At 44.9% G+C, this 25,304-nt stretch overlaps 1 protein-coding gene across 1 annotated transcript in view; it reads left to right on the forward strand.

Moving 5' to 3' along the window:
• The window catches only part of CAPN13 (calpain 13), a 95,014-nt gene that overhangs the window by 25,819 nt on the left and 43,891 nt on the right, over positions 1-25,304 (forward strand). Inside the window, exons 3-4 of the mRNA XM_075925332.1 lie at positions 17,103-17,175; positions 18,141-18,259. Of these exons, the coding sequence (XP_075781447.1) occupies positions 17,103-17,175; positions 18,141-18,259 (192 nt within the window). The remainder of the gene's footprint in view (positions 1-17,102; positions 17,176-18,140; positions 18,260-25,304) is intronic.

The following is a 25,304-nucleotide window of genomic DNA, read 5'->3' on the forward strand; positions in this document are numbered from 1 at the left end:
CAATCGCAGGATTGCCCTAATGCCCATTTTCTAGTGGTTTGTCCAGCCTACTTTTAAAAAGTCTCAGGCAATGGGACTTTACCTCTTCCCAAGGCAGGACTATTGTGCAGTTGAACACATCCGTCAGTCACCCAGTACAAGTGCACCTTCATGCAGCAAGTGTCTTAATCACTTTCCTTAGCTCCCCCTGACCTTAGAAATCTGACAGCAAAGAAAAATAGCACCTTGGTCCTATTCATCTCTCCTCTTTCTGCATCTTCTGAGTCATATAGTATCTGATTATTTAAGTGACAGATAATTTTTACTGCTGTCAGTGTTCCAGATCCAATATAGCAGTTGAGGAGCAAGCTGGTTTCTATTTTACCATGTGCATCATCAAGAGAATTGCCAATTAGATTCAGAGTCTGGAATCTTTATATCTGGTGCTAATGTGCAAAGCAGAAAGAAAACAGCTTGATTTTCAGACACCAGGCAGTGGTGACAATTAGAGACGACTTGTTTTGACTTTTAAAGTAAGCCAATTTGATATGGGAGTCCTTGGGGGAATAGATTGGGAGAATCAAGATGTCATTTTCATTGTCACTTTTTTTGATTGTGTAGTAGCTGCACTTTAAGAATAGCTGTGAGGATTAAGGGCCACGTTTTCAGACCCAGCCTCTGGTTGTGTGCCCACAGAAACGTATGTGCCATTATTTGAACCTTCAAAACTTCTGCATGTGCAATTTGAAACATTATTACTACAGCTGGGGGTGAGAACACTAAATTAGGCAAGGATCCTGTGGAAAAAATAATATGTAATCATGGCATTACAAATGGCCTCATAATTACAGCTGGACCAAAAAAATTGGACAAATATATTTTGTTCACCAAAAAAGCAGTTTCAGATTAACCAATTTTTTTAACCAATTCATGCTGAATTTAGTGAATAGTTGTGGTTGAAAAACTAAATAAAATAATATTTAAAAAATTAGGATATTTCATTTCTAACAATTTTTAAATGAAAAAATGTTGGAGGAAAGTCAACATGGTTTCTGTAAAGGGAAATCATGCCTCACTAATCTGCTAGAGTTCTTTGAGGGGGTCAACAAACATGTGGACAAGGGGAATCCAGTGAAAATAGTAATTTAGATTTCCAGACAGCCTTTGACAAAGTCCCTCACCAAAGGCTCTTAAGTAAAGTAAGTTGTCATGGGATAGGAGGGAAGGTCCTTTCATGGACTGATAACTGATTAAAAGATAGAAAACAAAAGGTAGGAATAAATGGTAAGTTTTCAGAGTGGAGAGAGGTAAGGAGTGGACTCCCCTAAGGGACTGTCCTGGGACCAATCCTATTCAACTTATTTATAAATGATATAGAGAAAGGGGTAAACAGTGAGGTGACAAAATTTGCAGATGATACCAAACTGCTCAAGATAGTTAAGACCAAAGCAAATTGTGAAGAGCTTCAAAAAGATTTCACCAAATTAAGTGACTGGGCAACAAAACGGCAAATTAAATTTAATGTTGATAATGTTAAGTAATGCACATTGGGGGAAAAATCCCAATTATACATACAATATGATGGGAACTAATTTAGCTGTAACTATTCAAGAGAGAGATCTTGGAGTTGTGGATAATTCTCTGAAAACATCCACTCAGTGTTCAGTGGCAGTTAAAAAAGCAAATAGAATGTTAGGATTCATTAAAAAAGGGATAGAGAATAAGACAGAGAATATTTTATTGCCTCTGTATAAAACCATGCTATGCCCACATCTTGAATACTGCATATAGATATAGTCACCTCATCTCAAAAGAGATCTATTGGCATTGGAAAAGGTTCAGAAAAGGGCAACAAAAATGATCAGGGGTTTGGAATGGGTCCTATATGAAGAGAAATTAAAAAGACTTGGACTTTTCAGATTAGAAAGAAGGAGACTAAGGGGGATATGATCGAGAGCTATAAAATCATGAGTGGTGTAGAGAAAGTGAATAAGGAAAAGTTACGGCTACATTTCTATTACTTATTCCCATAATATAAGAACTAGGGGTCACCAAATAAAATTAATAGGCAGCAGGTTCAAAACAAACAAAAGGAGTTCTTCTTCACTCAGCACACAGTCAACCTGTAGAACTCCTTGCCAGAAGATGTGCAGGCTTGGACTTTAACAGAGTTCAAAAAAGATCTAGAAAGGCTCATGGAGATTAGGTTTATCAATGGCTATTAACCAGGATGGGTAGGAATGGTGTCCCTAGCCTCTGTCTGTAAATGGATGACAGGAGAGGAATCACATGAGGATTACCTGTTGTTTTCCCTCCCTCGGGGGCATCTGGTATTGGCCACTGTTGGAAGACAGGATACTGGGCTAGATGGACCTTTGGTCTGACCATTCTTATGGCCATTCTTATGTTCTTAAACATTTTTTCTTCATTTTCAATACATGTTTCAGTTTACCTAAATTTAACTGAAAAGAAATGGTGTCTCTCCCACAAAATCATTTTGGATTCAACAAAGCATTTTGCTAAACTATATATTAATTTGCTTGGTGGGGGTGTCATTCTTTCAAGAACCATTCCCCATCCAAAAAATTATTTCAGGTTAACTCAAAAATTTTTTTTTGGTTCAGGCAGCAAAATGAATGTTAAGCTATTTATACAGCTCTAACCAAAGGGGCTAAATCAAGATTGCACAGACAATTTTCATTCTGGCATGTTGTGTGTGTGTGTGTGTGTGTGTGTGTGTGTGTGTGTGTGTGTGTGTGTGTGTGTGTGTAAAAATCAGTATACTACAGGAGTGCAGGATGCTGCAACAGAGATCAGAGTCTCCCTGTTCTAGGCACTGCATAAACTCCTCACTCAAATCCATCCTTGCCGAGAAGAGTGTATCATCTCACTAGGGAGGCCAGACAACAGGTGAGAAAGGAAACTGCAGCACAGAAAAGTGACCTGTCAGAGCTAGGAGAAGAAGAAAGAGTTACTCACCCTGTCCAGTAATGGTGGTTCTTCGAGATGTGTGTCCCGATGGGTGCTCCACCCATCTACGCACAGAGTGGAGCACCCACGGGGACACTACTCGAAGAGGCGCCTGTCTCCTGACCTCAGGCTAGTCTTCTATCCACTGAAGCGTGTAACCTCTCTGTTAGTCGATACCACTTGTATCATAGCCAGTCCTTGAGGCCACATTCAGAATCAGGGCCCTCCTGCCCTAAGCATTTTGCAAATGCACTTAAAGACAATCCTTGCCCCGAAAGAGCAATCTAACTGTGAGGTTGAGTAGCACATTGTTCCACTTTTCACAACAGAAAGTGCCAAGCAGCATGAGATAGGATGCTGGAGATAGGACTCAGCAAATGGGTCTGCCAGGCGGCGCGGGGGGTCAGAGTGGCAGTGACAGATATATGGGGTTATCAATACTAGTGCTGTGATGATTCGAAGGTTTCAGGTGAAAAGGATAATTTAAAAAGGGTGACTCAGGTTAGAACATAAGAACATAAGAATGGCCGTACTGGGTCAGACCTAAGGTCCATCTAGCACAGTAGCTTGTCTGCCGACAGTGGCCAGCACCAGGTGCCCCAGAGAGGGTGGACCGAAGACAATAATCAAGCGATTTATCTCCTGCCATCCTTTTCCAGCCTCTGACAAACAGAGGCCAGGGACACCATTTCTGTCCCCTAGCTAATAACCTTTTATGGACCTAACCTCCATGAAATTATCTAGCTTCTCTTTAAACTCTGTTAGGGTATGTCTACACTACAAAGTTAGTTCGAACTAACGGACGTTAGTTCGAACTAACTTTAATAGGTGCTACACTAGCGCTCCTCTAGTTCGAATTTGAATCGAACTAGCGGAGCGCTTAGTTCGAACTAGGTAAACCTCATTTTACGAGGACTAACGCCTAGTTCGAACTAGCTAGTTCGAACTAAGGGCTGTGTAGCCCTTTAGTTCGAACTAGTGGGAGGCTAGCCCTCCCCAGGTTTCCCTGGTGGCCACTCTGGCCAACACCAGGGAAACTCTATGCCCCCCTCCCGGCCCCGGACCCCTTAAAGGGGCACGGGCTGGCTACGGTGCCCGTGCCAGGTGCAAGCCTGCCAGCACCCAGCTAGCAGACCCTGCACCTGGCACGGCACAGAGCCACCCACCCGATGCCCCCCAGCCCTCCCCCTCTTGCCGGGACCAGGCTGGCGGCTCCCTGGAGCTTGCCCTGGACCGCAAGAGGCGGGCACCTTCCTGGGCTAGTGCGGACATCGTGGACCTCGTCCACGATCTCCGCACTAGGCACAGGAAAGTGGCTGTCTAGGGCAGGAGAGCTGCCAACCTGGCCACCCAGGACCAGGTGTGCATGAAAATCAAGGGGGTCCACTGAGACCCCCGACACTGAGCCCTGAGCTTACAATGGCCATACTGGGTCAGACCAAAGGTCCATCTAGCCCAGTAGCCTGTCTGCCAACAGCGGCCAACCCTAGGGACCCTGGAGGGGATGGACCGAAGACAATGACCAAGCCATTTGTCTAGTGCCATCCCTCTCCAGCCTTCCACAAACTTTGGGCAGGGACACCACTCCTACCCTCTGGCTAATACCACTCCATGGACCCAACCTCCATCACTTTATCTCACTTCCCTTTAAACTCTGTTCTAGTTCTAGCCTTCACAGCCTCCTGCAGCAAGGAGTTCCCCAGGTTAACTATTTGCTTTGTCAACAACAACAACAACTTTCTCTTACTAGTTTCAAGCCTGCTACCCATTCCTTTCCTTTGGTGTCCTCTAGTCCTTCTTTATGGGAACTCAGGAAGAACTTTTCTGAATGCACCCTCTCCACCCAACCCCTGCTTTTAGAGACCTCTATCCTGTCCCCCCTCCGTCTCCTCTTTTCTAAGCTGAACAGTCCCAGTCTCTGTAGCCTCTCTTCATCTGGGACCTGTTCCCAACCCCTGATCATGTTAGTTGCCCTCCCCTCTCCCAGCCTTTCTCTTCCCCTCTCCCACCTCCTTTTCCCAGTCTCCCCCAGTTTTTTTTCAATAAAGACAGAGTCAATGTTGGAAGAAACGTTATCTTTATTTTGTACATCAATAAGAAGGGGGGCTAAGGAAGGGTAAGTGGAAGGAGGTGAGGGAGGAATGGGGTACGAGCCCCCGATAGGGAGGACTGGGCTGGCTCTGCGGGCTTCTGGGGGTGGAAGTTCTCCTGCAGCCCCCCAATTACTCCCTCTCCCCAGATGGCAGCCTGCGGCAAGTGCAGCTGGGCTGATGGCCGAGTGGTGTGATGTGCCCAGTGTGGGCACTCAGGGCACTCCAAGCCAGAACTTCTTTGCAAGCGGGGCACCCCTTAGAACTGTGTGTCCGGGGTGGGGGTCGGGACCCTTTAAGCGCAGCCCTCGGCTAGCCTGAGACAGCATCTCCATGCTCTAAGTCCTCCTTTTATGCCCTGCCGGCACTGCTTCCGGCCATCCTTAAGCCCTGTTCAGAGTCCACTCAATGTGGACTTGCTAGTTCGAACTAGCAAAACGCTAGTTCGAACTAGTTTTTAGTTCTAGACGCGTTAGTTCGAACTAGCTTAGTTCGAATTAACTAATTCGAACTAAGTTAGTTCGAACTAGCGCTGTAGTGTAGACGTACCCTTATAGTCCTAGCCTTCACAGCCTCCTCTGGCAAGGAGTTCCACAGTTTGACTACACGCTGTGTGAACAAGAACTTTCTTTTATTAGTTTTAAACCTGCTGCCCATTAATTTCATTTGGTGTCCTCTAGTTCTTCTATTATGGGAACTAATAAATAACTTTTCTTTATTCAACCTCCCCACACCACTCATGATTTTAAGAACTCTAATAGATTAGTAAGACATGATTTGCCTTTACAGAAACTATGTTGACTTTTGTCCATCTAATTATGTTCTTCCACGTGGCTCACAATTTTATTCTTTACTATTGTTTCGACTAATTTGCCCGGTATTGAAGTTAGACTTACCGGTCTGTAATTGCCAGGATCACCCCTAGAGCCCTTTTAAAATATTGGTGTCACGTTGGCTACCTTCCAGTCATTAGGTACGGAAGCCGATTTAAAGGATAGGTTACAAACCACAGATAATAGTTCAGCAATTTCCCATTTGAGTTCTTTTAGAACCCTTGGATGAATGCCATCCGGTCCCAGAGATTTGTTAACATTAAGTTTTTCTATTTGTTCCAAAACCTCCTCTAATGACACTTCAATCCGGGACCATTCCTCAAATTCATCACCCACAAAGGATGATGCAGATTTGGGAATCTCCCTAACGTTCTCAGCCATGAAAACTGAAGCAAAGAAATCATTTAGTTTATCTACAATGGCTTTATTGTCCTTGATTGCTCCTTTTATATCTCGATTATCTAGGGGACCCACAGGTTTTTTAACAGGCTTCCTGCTTCTAATGTACTTAAGAAACATTTTGTTATTTCTTTTTGAGTTTTTGGCTAGCTGTTCCTCAAAATCTTTTTTTGCTTTTCTTATTACATTTATACACTTAATTTAACAGTGTTTATGTTCCTTTCTATTTATCTCACTAGGATTGGACTTCCACTTCTTAAAAGATGCCTTTTTGTCTCTCACTGCTTCTTTTACATGGTGGTTAAGCCACAGTGACTCTTTTTTAGGTCTCTTGCTATGTTTTTTAATTTGGGGTATACATTTAAGTTGGGTCTCTATTATGGTGTCTTTAAAAAGTTTCCATGCAGCTTTCAGGGATTTGGCTCTAGTCACTGTGCCTTTTAATTTCTGTTTAACTAACCTCCTCATTTTTGTGTAATTCCCCATTTTGAAATTAAATGCCAGAATGCTGGACTGCTGAGGTGTTCTTCCCACCACAGGAATGTTAAATGTTGTTATATTATGGTCACTATTCCCAAGCGGTCCTGTAATGGTTATCTCCTGGACCTGATCCTGTGCTCCACTCAGGACTAAATCGAGAATTGCCTCTCCCCTTGTGGGTTCCTGTACCAGCTGCTCCAAGAAGCAGTCATTTAAGCCATTGAGAAATTTTATCTCTGCTTCTCTTCCTGAGGTGACGTGTATCCAGTCAATATGGGGATAATTAAAATCTCCCATTATTATAGAGTTCTTTATTTTGGTAGCCTCTCTAATCTCCCTCAGCATTTCAATGTCAGTATCGCTGTCCTGGTCAGGTGGTCGGTAATATATCCCTACTGCTAATTTCTCATTATTGGAGCATGAAATTACTATCCATAGTGATTCTATTGAGCAAGTTGATTCATTTATTATTTTTATTTCATTTGATTCTACATTATCTTTCACATACAGTGCCACTCCGCCACCCACCCGGCCTGCTCTATCCTTCCAATATATTTTATATCCCGGTATGATTGTGTCCCACAGATTTTCCTCATTCCACCAGGTTTCAGTGATGCCTATTATGTCAATCTCCTCATTTAATACGAGGTACTCTAGTTCACCCATCTTATTAGACAGACTCCTAGCATTTGTGTAGAAGCACTTTAAAAATTTGCCACTGCTTATTTGTCTGCCCTTCCCTGATGCACTGGATTCCTTTGTATGCGGTTGTTTGTCTGCTCTGGCCCATGGTTTGTCCTTTCCCCTCCTCTCTTTCTGACTACAGCTTAGAGAATCTCTATCAATGGATTCTCTTCTGAGAGAAGTCTCCTTCCGATTTACGTGCATCTCCGCACCAGTCGGCTCCAGTCACAGGGTTTTCTCTAGTCACACCATCCCAGCCTCCAGATGGTGCCTGAAGCCACTTGGGAATGAAGCCTCCTCTGGCATTTCTCTTGTATAATCTGCCTCCCTGTGGGAGAGGGCCCTTGAGAGGGAGCAGGTAGGGGCAAAGTGAGACTGCGTCGCTCCTTGGCCTGGAACACAGAGAGAGCTCCAGGCTGGAGGTTACCTGGGGAAAGGCTGCTAAATGGGAATGGGGCAGAGGCCGCGCATTGTGTGCACAGCTGCCACACATTCAGCCTTGCTGATCACTGGTGAACTGCTCCTACTGTGCTGTAGCCCTGGGGGTGACCAGAGTGGGGGTGTGCAGTTGGGCCCAGCCACACACTGCCTGCACCACATAGCATATTGATTTAATTACTGGTGATTTATTTTGTTCATTGTACATACAGGGCTTACCCAAAGTGTTAGCTTTCCCACCTTCTTCCTAAATAAAATGCCACCTTCTTTAAGGAACAATCTGCCTTTTTTTTTTTAATCCACATTCTTCACCATGCCTAGACATAATGTATTTCCTCATATTTTAAGATGGAAGTGTCAGCTGCTGGCTACATTCAAAACCAGAGACCATGGCCACGTTCTAGGTGCCGTACAGTTAGACTGGTGATGAAAATAACTAAGCTGGCAATAATAACATTCACAATCCCTGTGACCACTTTTCACTGTGCCAGCAGCTTCTGGGGGCATTCATCCATGTACAGAATCAATGACTGGCTTGAAGCCACCTGTAAGAAAGTGGCCCTAATACCGTGGGGGACACATGCACAAAAGAATGATTCAGGAATTCTGAGTCTAATTTGAGATACTGGCCCCAAGCAATTTCTGGGAAATATGAGAAATTTACAGTGACAAAGACTACAGCTGTTGCCCACTACCTGTCATTCAGCCAGTCTATAGGGCTGTCCTCTGGTGTGTGCAGGGCCATTCCAGGCTTAGAATTTTTTTGGGGGGGGGGGGGGGGGAAGGTCACAAGGGTGTGGAGTCGTAAGATCCTACTCAGTGTTTCCATGTGTTTGAAATAATGGCTCAATTACATGGAAACATCATTTCTACCCTGTGATGGTTTCACACAAGCGGCGTCTTTGTCTATTCGAACAAACTAAACCAGACTGAGACTTCAGAATGCATCAGTCTCTGGACTGGGAAAGCCACGTGATGGACTAGTCCGTGCTCAGAAGTTTGGCCAGAATAGCCATTCTGGCAAAACTTTCCTAATAAGGGCAAGTCTAGACTATGGGGTTTTTTTTGAAAGGAGATATGCAAATTTGGCACTAATTATCTGATTGCATTTTCAAAAGTGGGTCTTTCAAAAGTAAAAGTCTGAAAGCATTTTTTTGGGGGGGGAACCCCTTTTTCGAAAAGCCGTGTAAACCTCCTTTTTTTTAGGAAGAGCGGCTGTTTCAAAAAAGGGTTTTTTCCCCAAAAAAAACTCCCACATCCAGACTACTTTCACTTTCGAAAATGTGATTGGAAGAAGATATTCAAATTAGTGCCGAATTTGCATATCTCCTTTAAATAAAACCTGTAGTCTAGTAGATGCTGGGATAAGTGTTTTACAAGGATAGCTTATCCTCTAGCTTAGGCTGCCTGTCATAAAGAAAAATAGGGTACAGCCAAAAAGATTACACAGGAGAACCTATATCTGGAGCAGAACAAAAGTAAAGAGTTGATGTACAAAATGTCTGTGTTTTAGTAGGTTACATCTCACTGAACTCTCTGCTTACTAAGCAGGAGCGTAACCTATGAAGTGAACTCCCACAACCAACACATGCACAGGATCTAAGACCTCTCTGAAGCGCTGATGTCTTATCAGTAGACTTTGACTAATAATAATACTATAGTTATTCTCTCTATTTGATGCTTTCGATGCTTTTGGACTTTGAACCAAGCAAGGGAAACAACCAGGTAAATGTCTATTGGGAGATGAGGGAAGAGAAGAGTCTTATTTTGTTTCTTGTGTAGCCTGTGGTCATTTGGCAGTACATATCCACAGAAGAATGGCTCTATTGGGTCGGACCAGAGTCAGACCAGAGGGAATGAACAGATCAAATAATCACCAAGTGATCCCTCCCTTGTTGTCCATTCCCTGCTTCTGACAAACAGAGGCCAGGGACACCATGCCTCCCTATCCTGGCTAACAGCCATTGATGGACCTAACCTCCACAGATCTATCTAGCTCTTTTTTTATTCTTTCTACAGCATACCCTCTCTCTGGTACTTTAATGGCCCTTGTTATAATATCTGAACACCTCCCAATCTTTGTCTTATGAGCTAGGGAACAGCCCTCTTGCTATTCTTTCTTGGGGAACTGGCTCACTCTCAGTTTGAATAGTAAGTAACTTGCCTGAGCTTACACAGAGCCTGCACCAGGTGAGGCCTCTCAGGGTGTGTCTAAACTGCACCCTTTGCTTAAAATAAGCTATGCAATTTGAGCTATGCAAATTGCATAGCTTATTTTGAGTTAATTTTAAAATAGCTTATTTCTTAATTTGGCCCTCTCTACGCTGTGCCAAATTTCAAAATAAACCACATTTCTGAAATGTCCCTTAATACTCAGAGAATGAGGTTTACAGGGACATCGGAATAGTGCACCCGTTATATTTTGAAATAATGGGTTTGTTTAAAAGATGCGGAATAGCTATTTGGAAATAGCGCCACAGTGTAGACATTCCCTCCAATTCCAGGCTAGTATCAAACTACCAAAACATTTCTTCTCCAGTTCTTGAGGAAGAATGGCTGCTCTCGAGACTTATTCCAAGGTAGCAATTAATAGAAGTGATTTATTATTCTTTGCTCCATTAAGTGTAAATGACTTAATAACATAGAATAGACAAGGCCTCCTGCCCCATGGAGTTTACAATCTCAGGGCCACTTACAGTGTGCAAATCCAGAGTAACTCTATTAAAGGCAATGATGCTACTCTAGATTAACATCCTTGTAGCTAAGAGCAGAATTTGGCCCTCAGTTGATATGCTTCTTTACACGAACTCCAATGGACTTTGGCTCAAGCCCTTGAACCGGTAGCACAATGAACAGCAGCGGAAGATGAGTGGGAAATAGAAAGGAAAGAAGTAACCATAAGGAAAGGGCTTCCTGTTTTGGGGATAGTCTAAAATGTTCTGGGAGAGTCAAGAAATTACCCTTTTCACTACTCTTCCACAGAGCCCTTCAGATGTATTTGCATAGGTCTGCATTCCTTTCTTTTGCATTGCTGGTGGTTGCTTGCATAGTGTTTGCCTCTGGAGTTATTTTCTTGTTGGCTTCTGGTTTATTATCCTAACAATGTAGCTACAGCTGCCCATGGGGAGATGGCAGGAGATACCCAGTTTTGCCCATAAAATCCAGATTGGAGAAGCTGCTGCTCAGCACACCCTGAATTTATCTGGACTGAGGACTTTGGGAGGCAATGTAAAACTACGGTGAAGTGCAAAGATGAGGAGGGGAAGGAGGACACTACTAGTTAAAAGTGCCAGAAGAAATTTCAATGGAATTACTGCTGAAGAATGGATCCAAACATCTCTATATCCCTATTTCAACTGTCAGCTAACCACTCATCCTAGTTACATACACTCGTCAAAGCTCTATTTTAAAATATCTGTCTGTACCTTGAGCGTTTCTTGTGCTGGTGGATTGTGACGTCTGCTTGGAAGTAATTGTGTGCCTTGCCACATTTTGCACTAATCCCCCTAAAGCAATGTCGATTAGCAAATTGCAACTGTTTCAGCTTCTTTGTTGTTCTTCTGTTCGGTGCATGGCTCAGCATCCAATAACTTACTCTTGTGGCATTTATGGCTCAGTTGTTAAACAATCTTGGCACTTTATATGCTCCCAGTGTGCTGGTTCTCCTGGAAAACCTGCTCCCTTAATAAGAGGCTTGATCCAGAGCCAATCCAGTCAATGAAAGTTTTGCCATTAACTTAGATGAGAACTGGATTCAACCCTTCATGCCTGGGTAGGAGATGAGCCATTTTGAAAATCTGGGCCCTTAGTCCTCAGTAAAATATATCAGCCAAAAATTGCAGCAGTAATGCCTCATTTCACCTGCTGCCAAGATGAACTTTTCTTTGCTGCTTCCATTGATCTTTTTCTCTTCTTACACTTTGTTCCAAATGTTTCCAGTATCTTCCCTAGGACAGGAAGCGTGAAAAATGCAGCCAACTTTCCAGTCCCCCTCGTCAAAGCTTTCTGATACTTCCCACTTCATGTTAGCCACTAGGCAAGTGCCACACTGGCTTTGCTCAAAATTGCTAACTGTTATTACAATCTCCTCTGTTTTTGACACAGTTTTTATACAGTTCCAAGTGGAAAGGGTTTGCTCTTATTCCCAAGGGATGCATCAGTGTCCTCTCTAAAGTCCATTATGAGTTCCCACTTTGCTGTCATTGATACATTCTCACTCACCTGCTCTTGCCAAGCTAATGCACAAAAAGCCTCTGCTTTGCTGTTCAAGTCTCCCTGCCTCCTCCATGCAGCTTTTTTAAAACACCGACCAGAATAGTACAAAATCTGTATCCCATCCATGGTACTGACAAGTCTTTTATTAACATATTGTGTGACCGCCTCACAATCTTTCATGCTTCATTTTCCTGACTCCCTCTGGGGAGAGCTGATTCCCCACTTTACAGATGGGGAACTCATGCACAAAGAGGCTAAGGCCAGACTACACTAGACCTGGATGGTTGGCGTAAGGTAACAACTCCAGCTATGTAGAATACGTAGCTGAAGCAGGCTTAGCTTAAGATGATCTTGGTGGCATCCACACAGAAGGAAGTTGACAGGAGCAAACACTCCAGTCAACTTCCCTTACTCCTCATGACTGTGAGGAGGACAGGCACCAGCTGGCGCTACTCTCGGCGTTCGATTTACGGGTCTAAATTGAATCTGCTACATCGAACACCAGAACGTCAATGTACAATGTAGCAAGTGTAGACATGCCCTCATTGCCTTGACCAAAGAGATGTGGGAAATCTGTGGCAGAACAGAGAATTGAATGCAGGTCTCTGAGACCCAGGCAAGTGTCCTAACCACGAGGCCAACCTCCCACTTGCACACCATGCACAGGAAGCTGTAACACAGTAACTGTGAAGGGAGATGCAGGCGTATACTATACTGCAAGCACCCTGGAAGAATGGACCTTTTCATGTCATATTCTTAGATTCCTGGAAAACATCCCAAATTGGAATTAGAGCTGAATAAACCTTGGGTGGGTTTTATTTTTATTTTACTTTTGTTTATTTTGTGTCACACTCACTAACTAACCCATCTACAAAACCAGCTGAGACATGTAGCTTGGGCTGTTTTCACACTGTGTCCTCCTTTGTGAGGGGAGAATTACTGGTTGCTGCTGAGCAAGAAGCATCCCTAATAAGTCAGCTGAATTCTCACTTGAGAACCAGTCTGACATCCCAGTGGGCTGCACTGAAATCTGCTGCTGTGGCCAGTGGGCGAGTTTCAGAGTGAATTGCCATAACTTGCTAACAGCATCACTAGTGTTCTCCTGGGGTTTCTGGTTCCAAAGTTTGTGTAAGGTCTGCTATTGTTCTTGCCTACAATATTCAGTCCAATTCACTAGAGCCCCAGAAAAGCCTCTTCAGCACTTTCCTATCTATAACTGTTTTTATCACTTGCTTGTATGTGGTGTACACGCAATGATCTGTAACAAATCTGTAGCTGCCAAGACTCCACAATTAGGATTATGCTGCCATGCCACACCCGCTCATGGCAAAAATGGGGGAAGGAAGAACAATATAGTGATGAATGAATAACTTGTGGTTATTTTTTATCATGGTCCTTGACTGAGTAGCATGTTGGGATCACATTTTGCTAGGCACTATACAAACACTTCCTTAGAAAGACAGTCCCTTCTGTTGAAAGTTTACAGTGCAAATAGACAAAGAATGGGAGGAGAGCTGGAGGCAAAAAGAAAAGAGATTTCCCCAACGACACGCTAGTCACATAGCTGGGAACAGGGCCCTGGTTGTGTGATGCCCAGCCTCACAAGCATGGGCAACCCAAGAGGACTAATTCACACACTCTTGACTGGGAGGAGGGGCATCTGCAGCATTCTGCAACCCTGCAGAAGTCTCCCGATTAGAGGAGTCTAGGGGATTATTTGCAAGAGCTTGATGCACTGGTACTGGTGCCACGAGCCATTCATTGGTTCAGCAGAGCTGCTTCTCACCATCTCCCTAGAGAGGGCCTTTTGATGGGCTTCTCTGTGCTCTTAGTCACTATAAAAATGTTTTAGGAAGCTGACGCTTCTCACTAAAGTTCAGCTCGCCCAGCCACGTGAGTCATGTCAGATGCTAGACTCACAGTTGTGCAGAGGGTAGTCACAGCAAGTGTGTGGGAGGGAGCACCCGGCCCAGCTTAAAGAAGAGTTGCTAAAATTATTTTTCTAACCCCAGCTGTCAAATAGTTTACATCTCTTGTGACTTGTTGCTTGCTTAGGCATGTTCACTTGCTTCTGCATTTAGGATTTCATGCCACTTCAAAACAGGCTGTTTACTCAACAGGCAGATATATACAAGGATCACTTGTCCAAAGACTCAGGTGTTTGAATGAGCATCTTCCTATCATAAATATGAAGATCCCCTCAAATGACTTCTTTAATCCCAAAGCATCTTTACAGACAGGGAGTGGGACAGTCTCCATTCAGTCCTGTCCATGGCTTGCTCCTCTGGTAAACCCAGCCTAGTTATGTCCCTGCATACAATACCCCACCATCTAGTCAACAGCTTCAGGGGGTAACCGAGGTGGTCTGTTACAGAAAAAAACAACAAATGGTCTGGTAGCACTTTATAGACTAACAAAAGAAGTAGATGGTATCATGAGCTTTCGTGGGCACAGCCCACTTCTTCAGATGACCAGAGTTATGAGTAGGGGATATTGAAACTGGAAATAAATAGGAGAAGGGAAGAGAAAGGAAAGAGAAAGAGGTGTGGGGGGAACAGGGCATCATTAAGTATCTGGAGAATGGGTACTTAAACCTAAGCAGATAAAGATCAAAGTCAATAGATAGATTGCTGAGACAGGAAGGATTCTGCTCAGAAAGATCTATTGACTTTAATCTTTATCTGCTTAGGTTTAAGTGCCCATTCTCCAGATACTTAATGATGCCCTGTTCCCCCCACACCTCTTCCTCTTTCCTTTCTCTTCCCTTTTCCTATTTATTTCCAGTTTTCATATCCCCTACTCATAACTCCAGTCATCTGAAGAAGTGGGCTGTGCCCACGAAAGCTCATGATACCATCTACATGTTTTGTTAGTCTATAAAGTGCTACCAGACCTTTTGTTGTTTTCATCTAGTCAATGGTCAGTGTCAAGGCTGGACTGACCTCCGATTTGTTTGCATTATTTTCTTGGGCATCCTGGCATCTGTTTGTCTTCTGAAGGGTCCCCGCTATCATAATCTTTACAAGTGTAACTAATCCTAATTTCATATCCTAAGTCTTCCTCTAACTTTGTTGTAAAGTTATCTTCAGTTGTTCAAAAACTCTCTTTTCTTCAGCCTCTGGCCTTCTGATGTCTCTTTCATTTAATCAGACTGGTTCCAGTCCATAGTGTAATAATGACCAAGCTCCATAGGTACACATAAATTTTTATAGTGATAGAAATGTAGCTGTGTTAGTCTGGTGTATGTGTTCTGCAACTTCCCCATGCTTTTTGTGTTCTGCAACTTCATGTGTTCTGCAACTTCCCCATGCTTTTATTTCCGCATTTGTAGCCCTCTTGTCATCTTAGCATTTAAAAACATAAGAATGGACATGTCTTCCAACAGTGGCTAATCTCAGATGTCTCAGAGAGAGGGAGCAGAACAGGTAATCATCAAGTGACCCTTCTCCTGTCATCCACTTCCAGCCTCTGACAAACAGAGGCTAGGGACACCATTCCTCCCCAGCCTGGCTAAAAAGTATTAATGGACCTAACCTCCATGAATTTATCTAGTTCTTTTTTGAACCCCCTTTAATGATCCCAACAGAACTCTTAATGAATTCAGGGAAGCTTCTGCCTGCCTAAGGCTTGAGTAAAAATACCCAACAGTAAGGACTTAGGAATTTGGCCCACAGAAAATAAGCCCGTATCCATAGTTTCATTTACAGAACGGGCCCAAAACAGCCCAGACAAATCTAAATTAGGGATGTGTGAAGCCAAAAAAGCTCAGGAAAAGTCTGGAAAAGCATATCCAGCTCTGGATGCCTTGCCAATGATCTGAGCTCTCTGAGGCCCTCTCTACAGGCAAGTGCACCCACCTCCTCTTTCCCTGTTGCTGTCCCAAGTCCCCCGATCTTTGATTACTAGATTGGAAGGTGTAAAATTCTCCCTCCTCTGCAGGACAGACACCCACTCTCCAACTCCAGGAAGCAGCATGGTTTCTTGGAGCTGTTAAAGCCTACGTGCCATGGTGATGAAGAACTTCCCGGACATGAAGGCCAGAAGGGACCATCATGCTAGTCAGATCTCCTGCACGTCGCAGGCCACAGAACCTCACCCACCCTCTCCTGTAATAGGCCCCTTACCACTGCCTGAGTGACTGGAGTCCTCACATGACTGTTTAAATAGAATGTCTTCCCCTCTTTCAGCAGTAGGCAGAATGGCTGAGGATGTCAGGCCATGGAGACCATAATTCCTCCTTCCCTTGTGAGAGGCAGCATGACTTAGGCAAGATAGCCTTTCCTTTCAGTCTGTATGTGGGAGGCAACATGGGGAGAAGTCCAAGGCCCTTTTTTCACTCCCCAGATGGTTTAAGAGAACAGATTTCTGCCTAGGTGGACTATAAGGGTACGTCTAGACTATGTGCCTCTGAGGACAGAGGCATGTAGATTAGACTACCTGGCATAGTAAATAATCGCCGCTTCATTTAAATTTACATGGCTGCCGCGTTGAACCAATCAGCTGTTTGTCGGCTCAGCGCGGTAGTCTGGATGCTCCGCGGTCGACATCAAAGGCATTTGTCCACCTCCCAGGTATGCCTCATCCCATCCTCATCCCAAACAGTCTGAGCCAACAAACAGCTGATCGGCTCAGCGCGGCAGCCGTGTAAATTTAAATGAAGCGGCGATTATTTAAATCGCCGCTTCATTTTCCTATGCCGGGTAGTCTAATCTACATGCCTCTGTCGCCAGAGGCATGTAGTCTAGACGTACCCTAAGGTAATAATACATAATTCAGATGAAATATACCTCTGGGGGGTAGCTGAAGTTTTGGAAGTCCATGTGAAACACATCTCCTGGGTTTATAAACAGTCATGAATTTCAATCACAAAGAACACCGCTATGGTGAGGTAGCAAACAATGATCTTGTAGAGTGTCAGTTGAAAGTGACATGAGACAGACTGTAGAGCTCTGAAGGATTCACTGCTGGTAAGTGTTGGATACTCACTCTGGTCTTTGCTTTTGCTCTTTTTCAGATGATAGAGAGAAATCCCCATTTAATCATGGATGGTGCTAGCAGATTTGATATTCTTCAAGGAGAAGAAATAGGTAAGATCAAAGCTCTGTTTCAGGGTTAGCCAGTCTGAGCTGTAGACCAGAGTAGTTTCCTCTGCTGCCGTCTGAGACCTTGGTTTGGTTTACTGCATACACATGCACACTCACAGAGAACCCACCCCAGATATTAAGTGTGATTTTTTTTTTTACAGTGCCTCTGGGCCAAGGCACTTTGGTGTCTGAATGACTCCCATCATCACTTATGTTTGCATAACTATGGTTGCAGAAAGGTGGACTCAGAGCAGGCAGAAAGTGACAGTCCATGGGCCAAATTCAACCCTAGTGCAAAGATAGTGCAACTCCATTGTGTGCCCACAATTACCAGAATTGGATTTGGCCTTGTGACCCAGAAGTCATTGTCTGGCGACTCTTCATGTTTTCTTTTCCATGTGCAGCTCTGTTGTGTCACTACTGACCCATTTTTCTGATCCATGCACCATGTTCCTGTCTTTATCTTGCTGTAGATCCACCCCCCACCCCCCCAACCCATGACCATGTTTCCTTTTGAGAGTAGTCACAGGTTCCTCTTGAAGAAATAGCACTGTCATCCAATTGCTTATTCTACCTGAAGGGCTAGAGGTTGTCTACACCATTTCCTATTCTGTAGAACTAGGGTGCCAACAAAGGGAAGGAGCTTTGTGTGATGCCCAAATGCCTCCACATAGCACCTTTGAGTCCCAATTCCTTCATTGCAATCAGATAGCATAGACATGGATGTAGTATAGACATGGAAATGGATGGGTGGATAGATGGCAGCATGCTCCATGAAGCAGTGTGTCTCTGAGTCTTGGACAACCTGCCCATGTTTTTATTATATCCAAATTGGTTCTCCCAGTTCTTCTGCACTTACCCTGTTTTCTAAAGGAAAGTGTTAGAAAGATATAGACCCAGGCAAGGCAGAAGGAGGCCATGAGGTAAGACACGTAAATGCATGTGGTTTGTTACTTGTTTCCCTGAAGGCGATTGCTGGGTTCTGGCTGCCCTGGGATCTTTGACATTACAGAGGCAATTTCTGGAAAATGTTCTGCCAAAGGACCAAGGATTCCATCACAGTTATGCTGGGATTTTTCATTTCCGGGTAAGTAGTATGTGAAGTAGTGTGATCCTACCACTTGGGTTGGGGGGAGGATCCAAGCAGACTTGAAGTTCAGTGTGGGTCCCCTGCACAGGAGTTTGCAAGTGGTCCCTGATTTTCTCATGAGCTCAACCAACCCCCTTGATTGTGACATCCACAAATGTCAGGTTATTTGAACCTGGTTGTGTATATTATGAGGTGAGCCCATTTCTAGTGAGTGATGTTCTGTCCAAAATACAAACTTGCACTGATGAATGAGAAGTGCTGCCTCTGTTTCAAATCTGACCATTATAACTGATAGTAAATCTGGGTTCATTGTCTATTTGATAATTTCTTTCTGGCTGTGTCTACATTGGCATCCCTTTCCAGAAAAGGGATGCTAATGAGACACTTCGGAATTGCAAATCTGGGGCGAATTTAAATATCCCCCATTTGCATTTACATGGCTGCCGCTTTTTTCCGGCTCGGGGTTTTTGCCGGAGAAAAGCACCAGTGTAGATGCGATTTCAAGTAGGAATAAGGGATCTTCTGGAAAAGGGCTTATTTTCCGGAAAATCGCGTCTACACTGGCGCTTTTCTCCGGCAAAAACCCCGAGCCGGAAAAAAGCAGCAGCCATGTAAATGCAAATGCCGCGGGGGATATTTAAATCCCCCACGGATTTGCAATTTCGAAGTGTCTCATTAGCATCCCTTTTCTGGAAAGGGATGCCAATGTAGACACAGCCTCTGTGTTCTGCAGTTTCACCTACCAGATTCCATCACAAGCCCTTTGGCGCTGCTCAGATAACTGTTTTTCATATTTCAAGAATGGGTCTGATTCTAAGAGACAAATGTCTTGCGGAAGAAATTGAAATGTACTAATCTTGAAATATTCAGAATCCCCCACATCGATATGTTACCTTTTTACATGCACCACTTACTCAACTCTGAGAGATTAGAGGGGGAGAAGAGCAAGTATCATATGATCTCTCCCCAGGGGATTTAGCGTAAGAAGGAGATTTTAGTCCCAGAAACTAAAGATGGAAATGAATCATTAGATCATTTTGTCCTTTCCCTCACTCCCAAAGCAAAATTCTTCTCAAGTGCATTCTGTTTTACTTTGTCCAGTCGAACAATGATGTTGATAGCAATAGAACTAATGTACTTCCTTTAGAGAGACTACTCCCTAGAGTAACAGATCTTTATATTAGAATTCTCTTGCTATTCAGTCTAAATGTCCTTGTGTTCCATTGCTCCTAGTAATACTAGGTGTTTCAATCCTGGCTCATCTCCAGTAGGCAGAGGAACATAATACAGGATAGATGGTGCTTGGTCCTGCCATGAGGGCAGGAGACTGGATTCAATGACCTCTCAAGGACCCTTCCAGTTCTAGTATTCTAGGATTCTATAAAGCAGCTGACCATAGATTAAAATGCGGCAAAATAGAATTTCTTTCATGAGACATCCTCAAAAAGATTATTGAGGTGCAAACCTTGAATCTCCAAGGATACAAATATATTCAATATTTGAAAAATATGTTTTCCCTGTCTTCTCACCTGCAAATCAGTACACGCCCTTCTCCTCCAATAACAGCCAAGATGCTTTCATTCAGTCTTTTGTATCATTTCAGCAATACCCTTAAATCATCCCACTGAAGATACTTTAGCACAGTCCACACTGCAGGTCTTAGAATTCAGTTCCAAGAGACATCACAAACAAGGCATCACTTCTTTAGTAGACATAAACACGTCTTATCTTCCTAGAGTGTCTTTCATCTTTCAGGATCTCTAAGCACTTTACAGGCCTAAGAGCTGCTGAAGTCCCCCTTCAAAATGCTGAACCTGCCTCAACTCCCAGTGCAGTCAATGGGTGTTAAGGGGGCTCAGCATCTCATAAGGATTGGAATGGGTCAAATTTTCTCTGTAGTGCAACTACATTGAAGTTAATAGAGTTACAGCCAGGATGAATATAATCCTGAGGCTATGTCTACATTGCCCCCTCTTGCGCAAAAAAATATGCAAAGGAGGTGAAACATGGAATATTGCTGCATCTCATTTGCATAATTAAAGAGGCTCTGTTTTTGCACAAGAGGCTTTTGTGCAAGAGCTGTTCTTCCTGAAAAAAGAGGAAGAAAGACTCTTGCGCAAGAGAGGGGGTTTTGCACAAAAGCGTCCTGCGCAAAAAAGGAGCCTAATTAATTATGCAAATATGTGATATTATGCTATATTCCACACTTTTCCTCATTTGCATATTTTTTGTGCAAGAGGGGACAGTGTAGATATAGCCTTAGTGTGTACAGGAATGCCTTTACCCATCTCAGATACACAGCTAGCTCTGGGTTGAACATGACAGCCACTGGAACACTGTGCTGCAGCACTAGACAGCTACTCAGGCTAAGAAATGAAAGCATATTTCTTACCCAACTGAAACCTCTGGAAGAATTAAGGTAGGCAGATGAGAACAGCCTGAGAAAGAAATTAGCTAGGGCAAGATTAATGTCCTTGCTCTTGTGGAAAGTTTGATGGCAGCTTGAATAACAAGCCATCAGAATCTCAGTTTCAGGGCTCATACAAGAAGTCCTTCCTTATGCCCCCCAGCGGGTCACAACCCTGCCTGCAGAGGGGAGTTCAATGGTATGGGATTTTCTTCCTGGCTGCTCCTGGCACTCGATCCTTGAAGTTTGACCCCTTTCCAGACAAATAAAGTAAGGACCTGAAAAGGACAATTAATTTCTAGTTTATATGTGTTGGCACAATGGTGGGTGCAGCCTGCTTCAACCATACCCTGCTCTGTGCACTTCATGGTCACTTTCATGGCTGCAGCACCTAAACTCCTGAGATCTCCCTCCAAATTTTCCGAAATCCCACAAGGCCTATGTCTCCGGCCAAAAGCCATAGGTTAGGCCAGGGTCACTAGTGCTGCGGGGGATACAGAGCACAGAGCGCCCCTTATTGAGTGAGGAGCATCTTTTCCAGCAGCATCTTGGGGTTTACCTAGAGAACTCCCACCCAACTGCTAGACATCAGAACATCAGCCACATCCCTATTCCAAGAGAAAACTAACTGAAAGGAAATGTAAGTCAGGGTACGTCTACACTACAGCGCTAATTCGAACTTAGTTCGAATTAGTTAATTTGAACTAAGCTAATTCGAACTAGCGCATCTAGAACTAAAAACTAGTTCGAATTAGCATTTTGCTAATTCGAACTAGCATGTCCACATTAAGTGGACCCTGAACCGAGGTTAAGGATGGCCGGAAGCAGTGCCGGCAGGGCATCAGATGAGGACTTAGAGCGTGGAGATGCTGTCTCAGGCTAGCCAAGGGCTGCGCTTAAAAGGTCCCGACCCCCACCCCGGACAGACAGTTCTCAGGGATGCCCCACTTGCAAAGCAGTCCTGGCTTGGATTGCCCGGAGTACCCACACTGGGCACATCACACCACTCGGCCATCAGCCCGGCTGCACTTGCCGCAGGCTGCCATCTGGGGAGAGGGGGCAATTGGGGGGCTGCAGGAGAGCTTCCACACCCAGAAGCCCGCAGAGCCAGCCCAGTCCTCCCCATCGGGGGCTTGTACCCCATTCCTCCCTCACCTCCTTCCACTTACCCTTCCCTAGCCCCTTTTCTTGATGTACAAAATAAAGGACAATTGTGTTAAAAAATGGAATCTGTCTTTATTGAACAAAACTGGGGGAGACTGGGAAAAGGAGGTGGGAGAAGGGAAGAGAGAGGCTGGGAGAGGGGAGGGCAACTACAATGATCGGGGTTGGGAACAGGTCCCATATGAAGAGAGGCTAAAGAGACTGGGACTTTTCAGCTTAGAAAAGAGGAGACGGAGGGGGGACAGGATAGAGGTCTCTAAAAGCAGGAGTTGGGTGGAGAGGGTGCATACAGAAAAGTTCTTCATTAGTTCCCATAAAGAAGGACTAGAGGACACCAAGGGTGTGTCTAGACTACATGCCTCCTTCGACGGAGGCATGTAGATTAGCCAGATCGGAAGAGGGAAATGAAGCCGCGATTAAAATAATCGCGGCTTCATTTAAATTTAAATGGCTGCCCCGATCTGCCGATCAGCTGTTTGTCGGCAGATCGGGGGAGTCTGGACGCGATGCCCCGACAAAGAAGCCTTTCTTCATCGACACAGGTAAGCCTGGCACGAGGCTTACCTGTGTCGATGAAGAAAGGCTTCTTTGTCGGGGCATCGCGTCCAGACTCCCCCGATCTGCCGACAAACAGCTGATCGGCAGATCGGGGCAGCCATTTAAATTTAAATGAAGCCGCGATTATTTTAATCGCGGCTTCATTTCCCTCTTCCGATCTGGCTAATCTACATGCCTCCGTCGAAGGAGGCATGTAGTCTAGACACACCCCAAAGGAAAGGAATGGGTAGCAGGCTTCAAACTAGTAACAGAAAGTTGTTCTTCACAAAGCAAAGAGTCAACCTGTGGAACTCCTTGCTGCAGGAGGCTGCGAAGGCTACAACTAGAACAGAGTTTAGAGGGACGTGAGATCAAGTCATGGAGGTTGGGTCCATGGAGTTCTATTAGCCAGGGGGTAGGAGTGGTGTCCCTGCCCAAGGTTTGTGGAAGGCTGGAGAGGGATGGAACGAGACAAATGGCTTGGTCACTGTCTTCGGTCCATCCCCTCCAGGATCCCTAGGGTTGGCCGCTGTCGGCAGACAGGCTACTGGGCTAGATGGACCTTTGGTCTGACCCAGGATGGCCATTGTAAGCTCAGGGCTCAGGGTCGGGGGTCTCAGTGGACCCCCTTGATTTTCATGCACACCTGCTCCTGGGTGGCCAGGCTGGCAGCTCTCCTGCCCTGGCCAGGCTGGTCCCGGGAAGAGGGGGAGGGCTGGGGGGCATTGGGTGGGTGGCTCGATCCGTGCCAAGTGCAGGGTCTGCTGGCTGGGTGCTGGCAGGCTTGCACCTGGCACGGGCACCGTAGCCAGCCCGTGCCCCTTTAAGGGGTCTGGGGCTGGGAGGGGGGCAGACGAGTTTCCCTGGTGTTGGCCAGAATGGCCACTAGGGAAACCTGGGGAGGGCTAGCCTCCCACTAGTTCGAATTAAGGGTCTACACAGCCCTTAATTCGAACTAGTAAATTCGAACTAGGCTTAATCCTCGTGGAATGAGGATTACCTAGTTCGAACTAAGCGCTCCGTTAGTTCGAATTAAGTTCGAAATCACGGAGCGCTAGTGTAGCGCCTATGAAAGTTAGTTCGAACTAACGTCTATTAGTTCGAACTAACTTTGTAGTGTAGACATACCGTCCGTGCTCAGATGCCCTCCTAGACTATTCATCCCCAAACAAGAGGCAAGAGTCATATTACATTTTGAACTTTGCTTTTGACTATCTGGATTTAAGTTGCACTCATGCCCTAGCACTTCGTGGTGTATTATCTGGAAAGATGTTTGCCTGATATGTTTGCACATGAGGTATAGCACGAAGGTGTGACTGATTCTGAAGCCCAAGCCCTTTGTACCCACAGACCTGCTGTGTGCAGTTCAGCTCTTGCAATGAGCTTTCTCTTCCCTTAGAAAAGGGTCCCTTCTTTTGGAAGCCCAGTGCTTCAGATCTCCTAAGCTCTCTCTCATCTGTGTCTATCTTCCATGCAGGTGACCCTAAATTAAACAGGGGGTGAACCTAGGGCCTTTTGTCTAGCTGGACTTGCCTCAAACTTGGGTGTTTCAGGAAAAAAAAAAGATCCTGCCTTCAAACTAATCCTGGCTTTACTTTTGAAAAATCTAAACATGGCTCCTCCTCTAGCTTCACCTGAAACTAAATGGAAGATTTAGTAAATCTAAATGGTAGGGTTACCATGTTTGAACTTTCAAAAAAGAGGACACTCCTGAGAGGGAGGGAGTTACCTGTTACTATACTATACTATACTATACTATACTATACTATACTATACTATACTATACTACCGTATATTCCGGCGTACAAGACGACCTCTGATGTTAAAAAACATCCCCCAAAAATCGGGGGTCGTCTTGTACGCCGGGTATACATCCCAGGCGCGCCTGGGATGCCCCGCCGCCAGAGCCCCTCCGCGGCTTTCAAAGCCTCAGGGGAAGCCGGCGGCGGGGCATCCCAGGCGCGCCTGGGCTGCCCCCCTGCCGGAGCCCCTCCACAGCTTTGAAAGCCTCAGGGGAAGCCGGCGGCCGGGCATCCCAGGCGTGCCTGGGATGCCCGGCCGCCGGCTTCCCCCGAGGCTTTCAAAGCTGCTGCGGCTTTGCTCCCGGTGCCTCTGGTCTGCTGGGGACCATCTCCAGCAGACCAGGGACACCGGGAGCAAAGGAGGCGGAGGGGCGCTGGGGTATAAGATGAAACCCTAACTTTTAACTAAAAAAATAGGGGGTCGTCTTATACGCCCAGTCACCCTATACGCCGGAAAATACGGTATACTATACTATACAACACATTAATACAATGTGAGTTGGTAAATACTGAGATAGATACACTCCCTCTCAGGAGTGTCCTCTTTTTTGAAAGTTCAAATATGATAACCCTAGATTTGGTTTGAGAGAGACTAGGGAGAATGATCAAGCCTGCTTTCCATTTAAGACCCCCAAACTAGTTTGCCTTTGAGGGTACCCACTGCAAATAACAATACTGTTCACATAGAACAAAGTATCCTGTAACTTTTGCTCATGCAGCCATAGAAATAAAGCCATGCCATGACAAATCTATCCTGGGCATAGCGGCATGGAAATCTTTAGCATTACAAGTAGTATGGATTAGGCCAACTGTGATATCAAAGTCCTGCCGCGCCACATTAGTTTGCTAATGACTCTAGCAACAGTTCCATTAATTCATCCCCCACTGATCACGCTCTACCTGTCTTCAGAACACCTGTTCTGTCCAGCTGCTGAAGTGGCCAGTTGCCTCCTTTTCATTTATCAAACCCCTGCTATGCCCTGCCTTTTCAGTACAACCCATGTCACAGTCTAGAAAGATCTAGATCTAGAGAGGCTTTAGACATAGGAAAGAGAGGCAAAGGGATTATCCAGAGGCCAGCTTTTGATGAACCAGAGATGTCCCCAAGAGAAGCTCCATATAGAGCTGAGTA

This window comes from Pelodiscus sinensis, chromosome 3 (assembly GCF_049634645.1).
Source record: "Pelodiscus sinensis isolate JC-2024 chromosome 3, ASM4963464v1, whole genome shotgun sequence".
Lineage (NCBI taxonomy): Eukaryota > Metazoa > Chordata > Testudines > Trionychidae > Pelodiscus > Pelodiscus sinensis.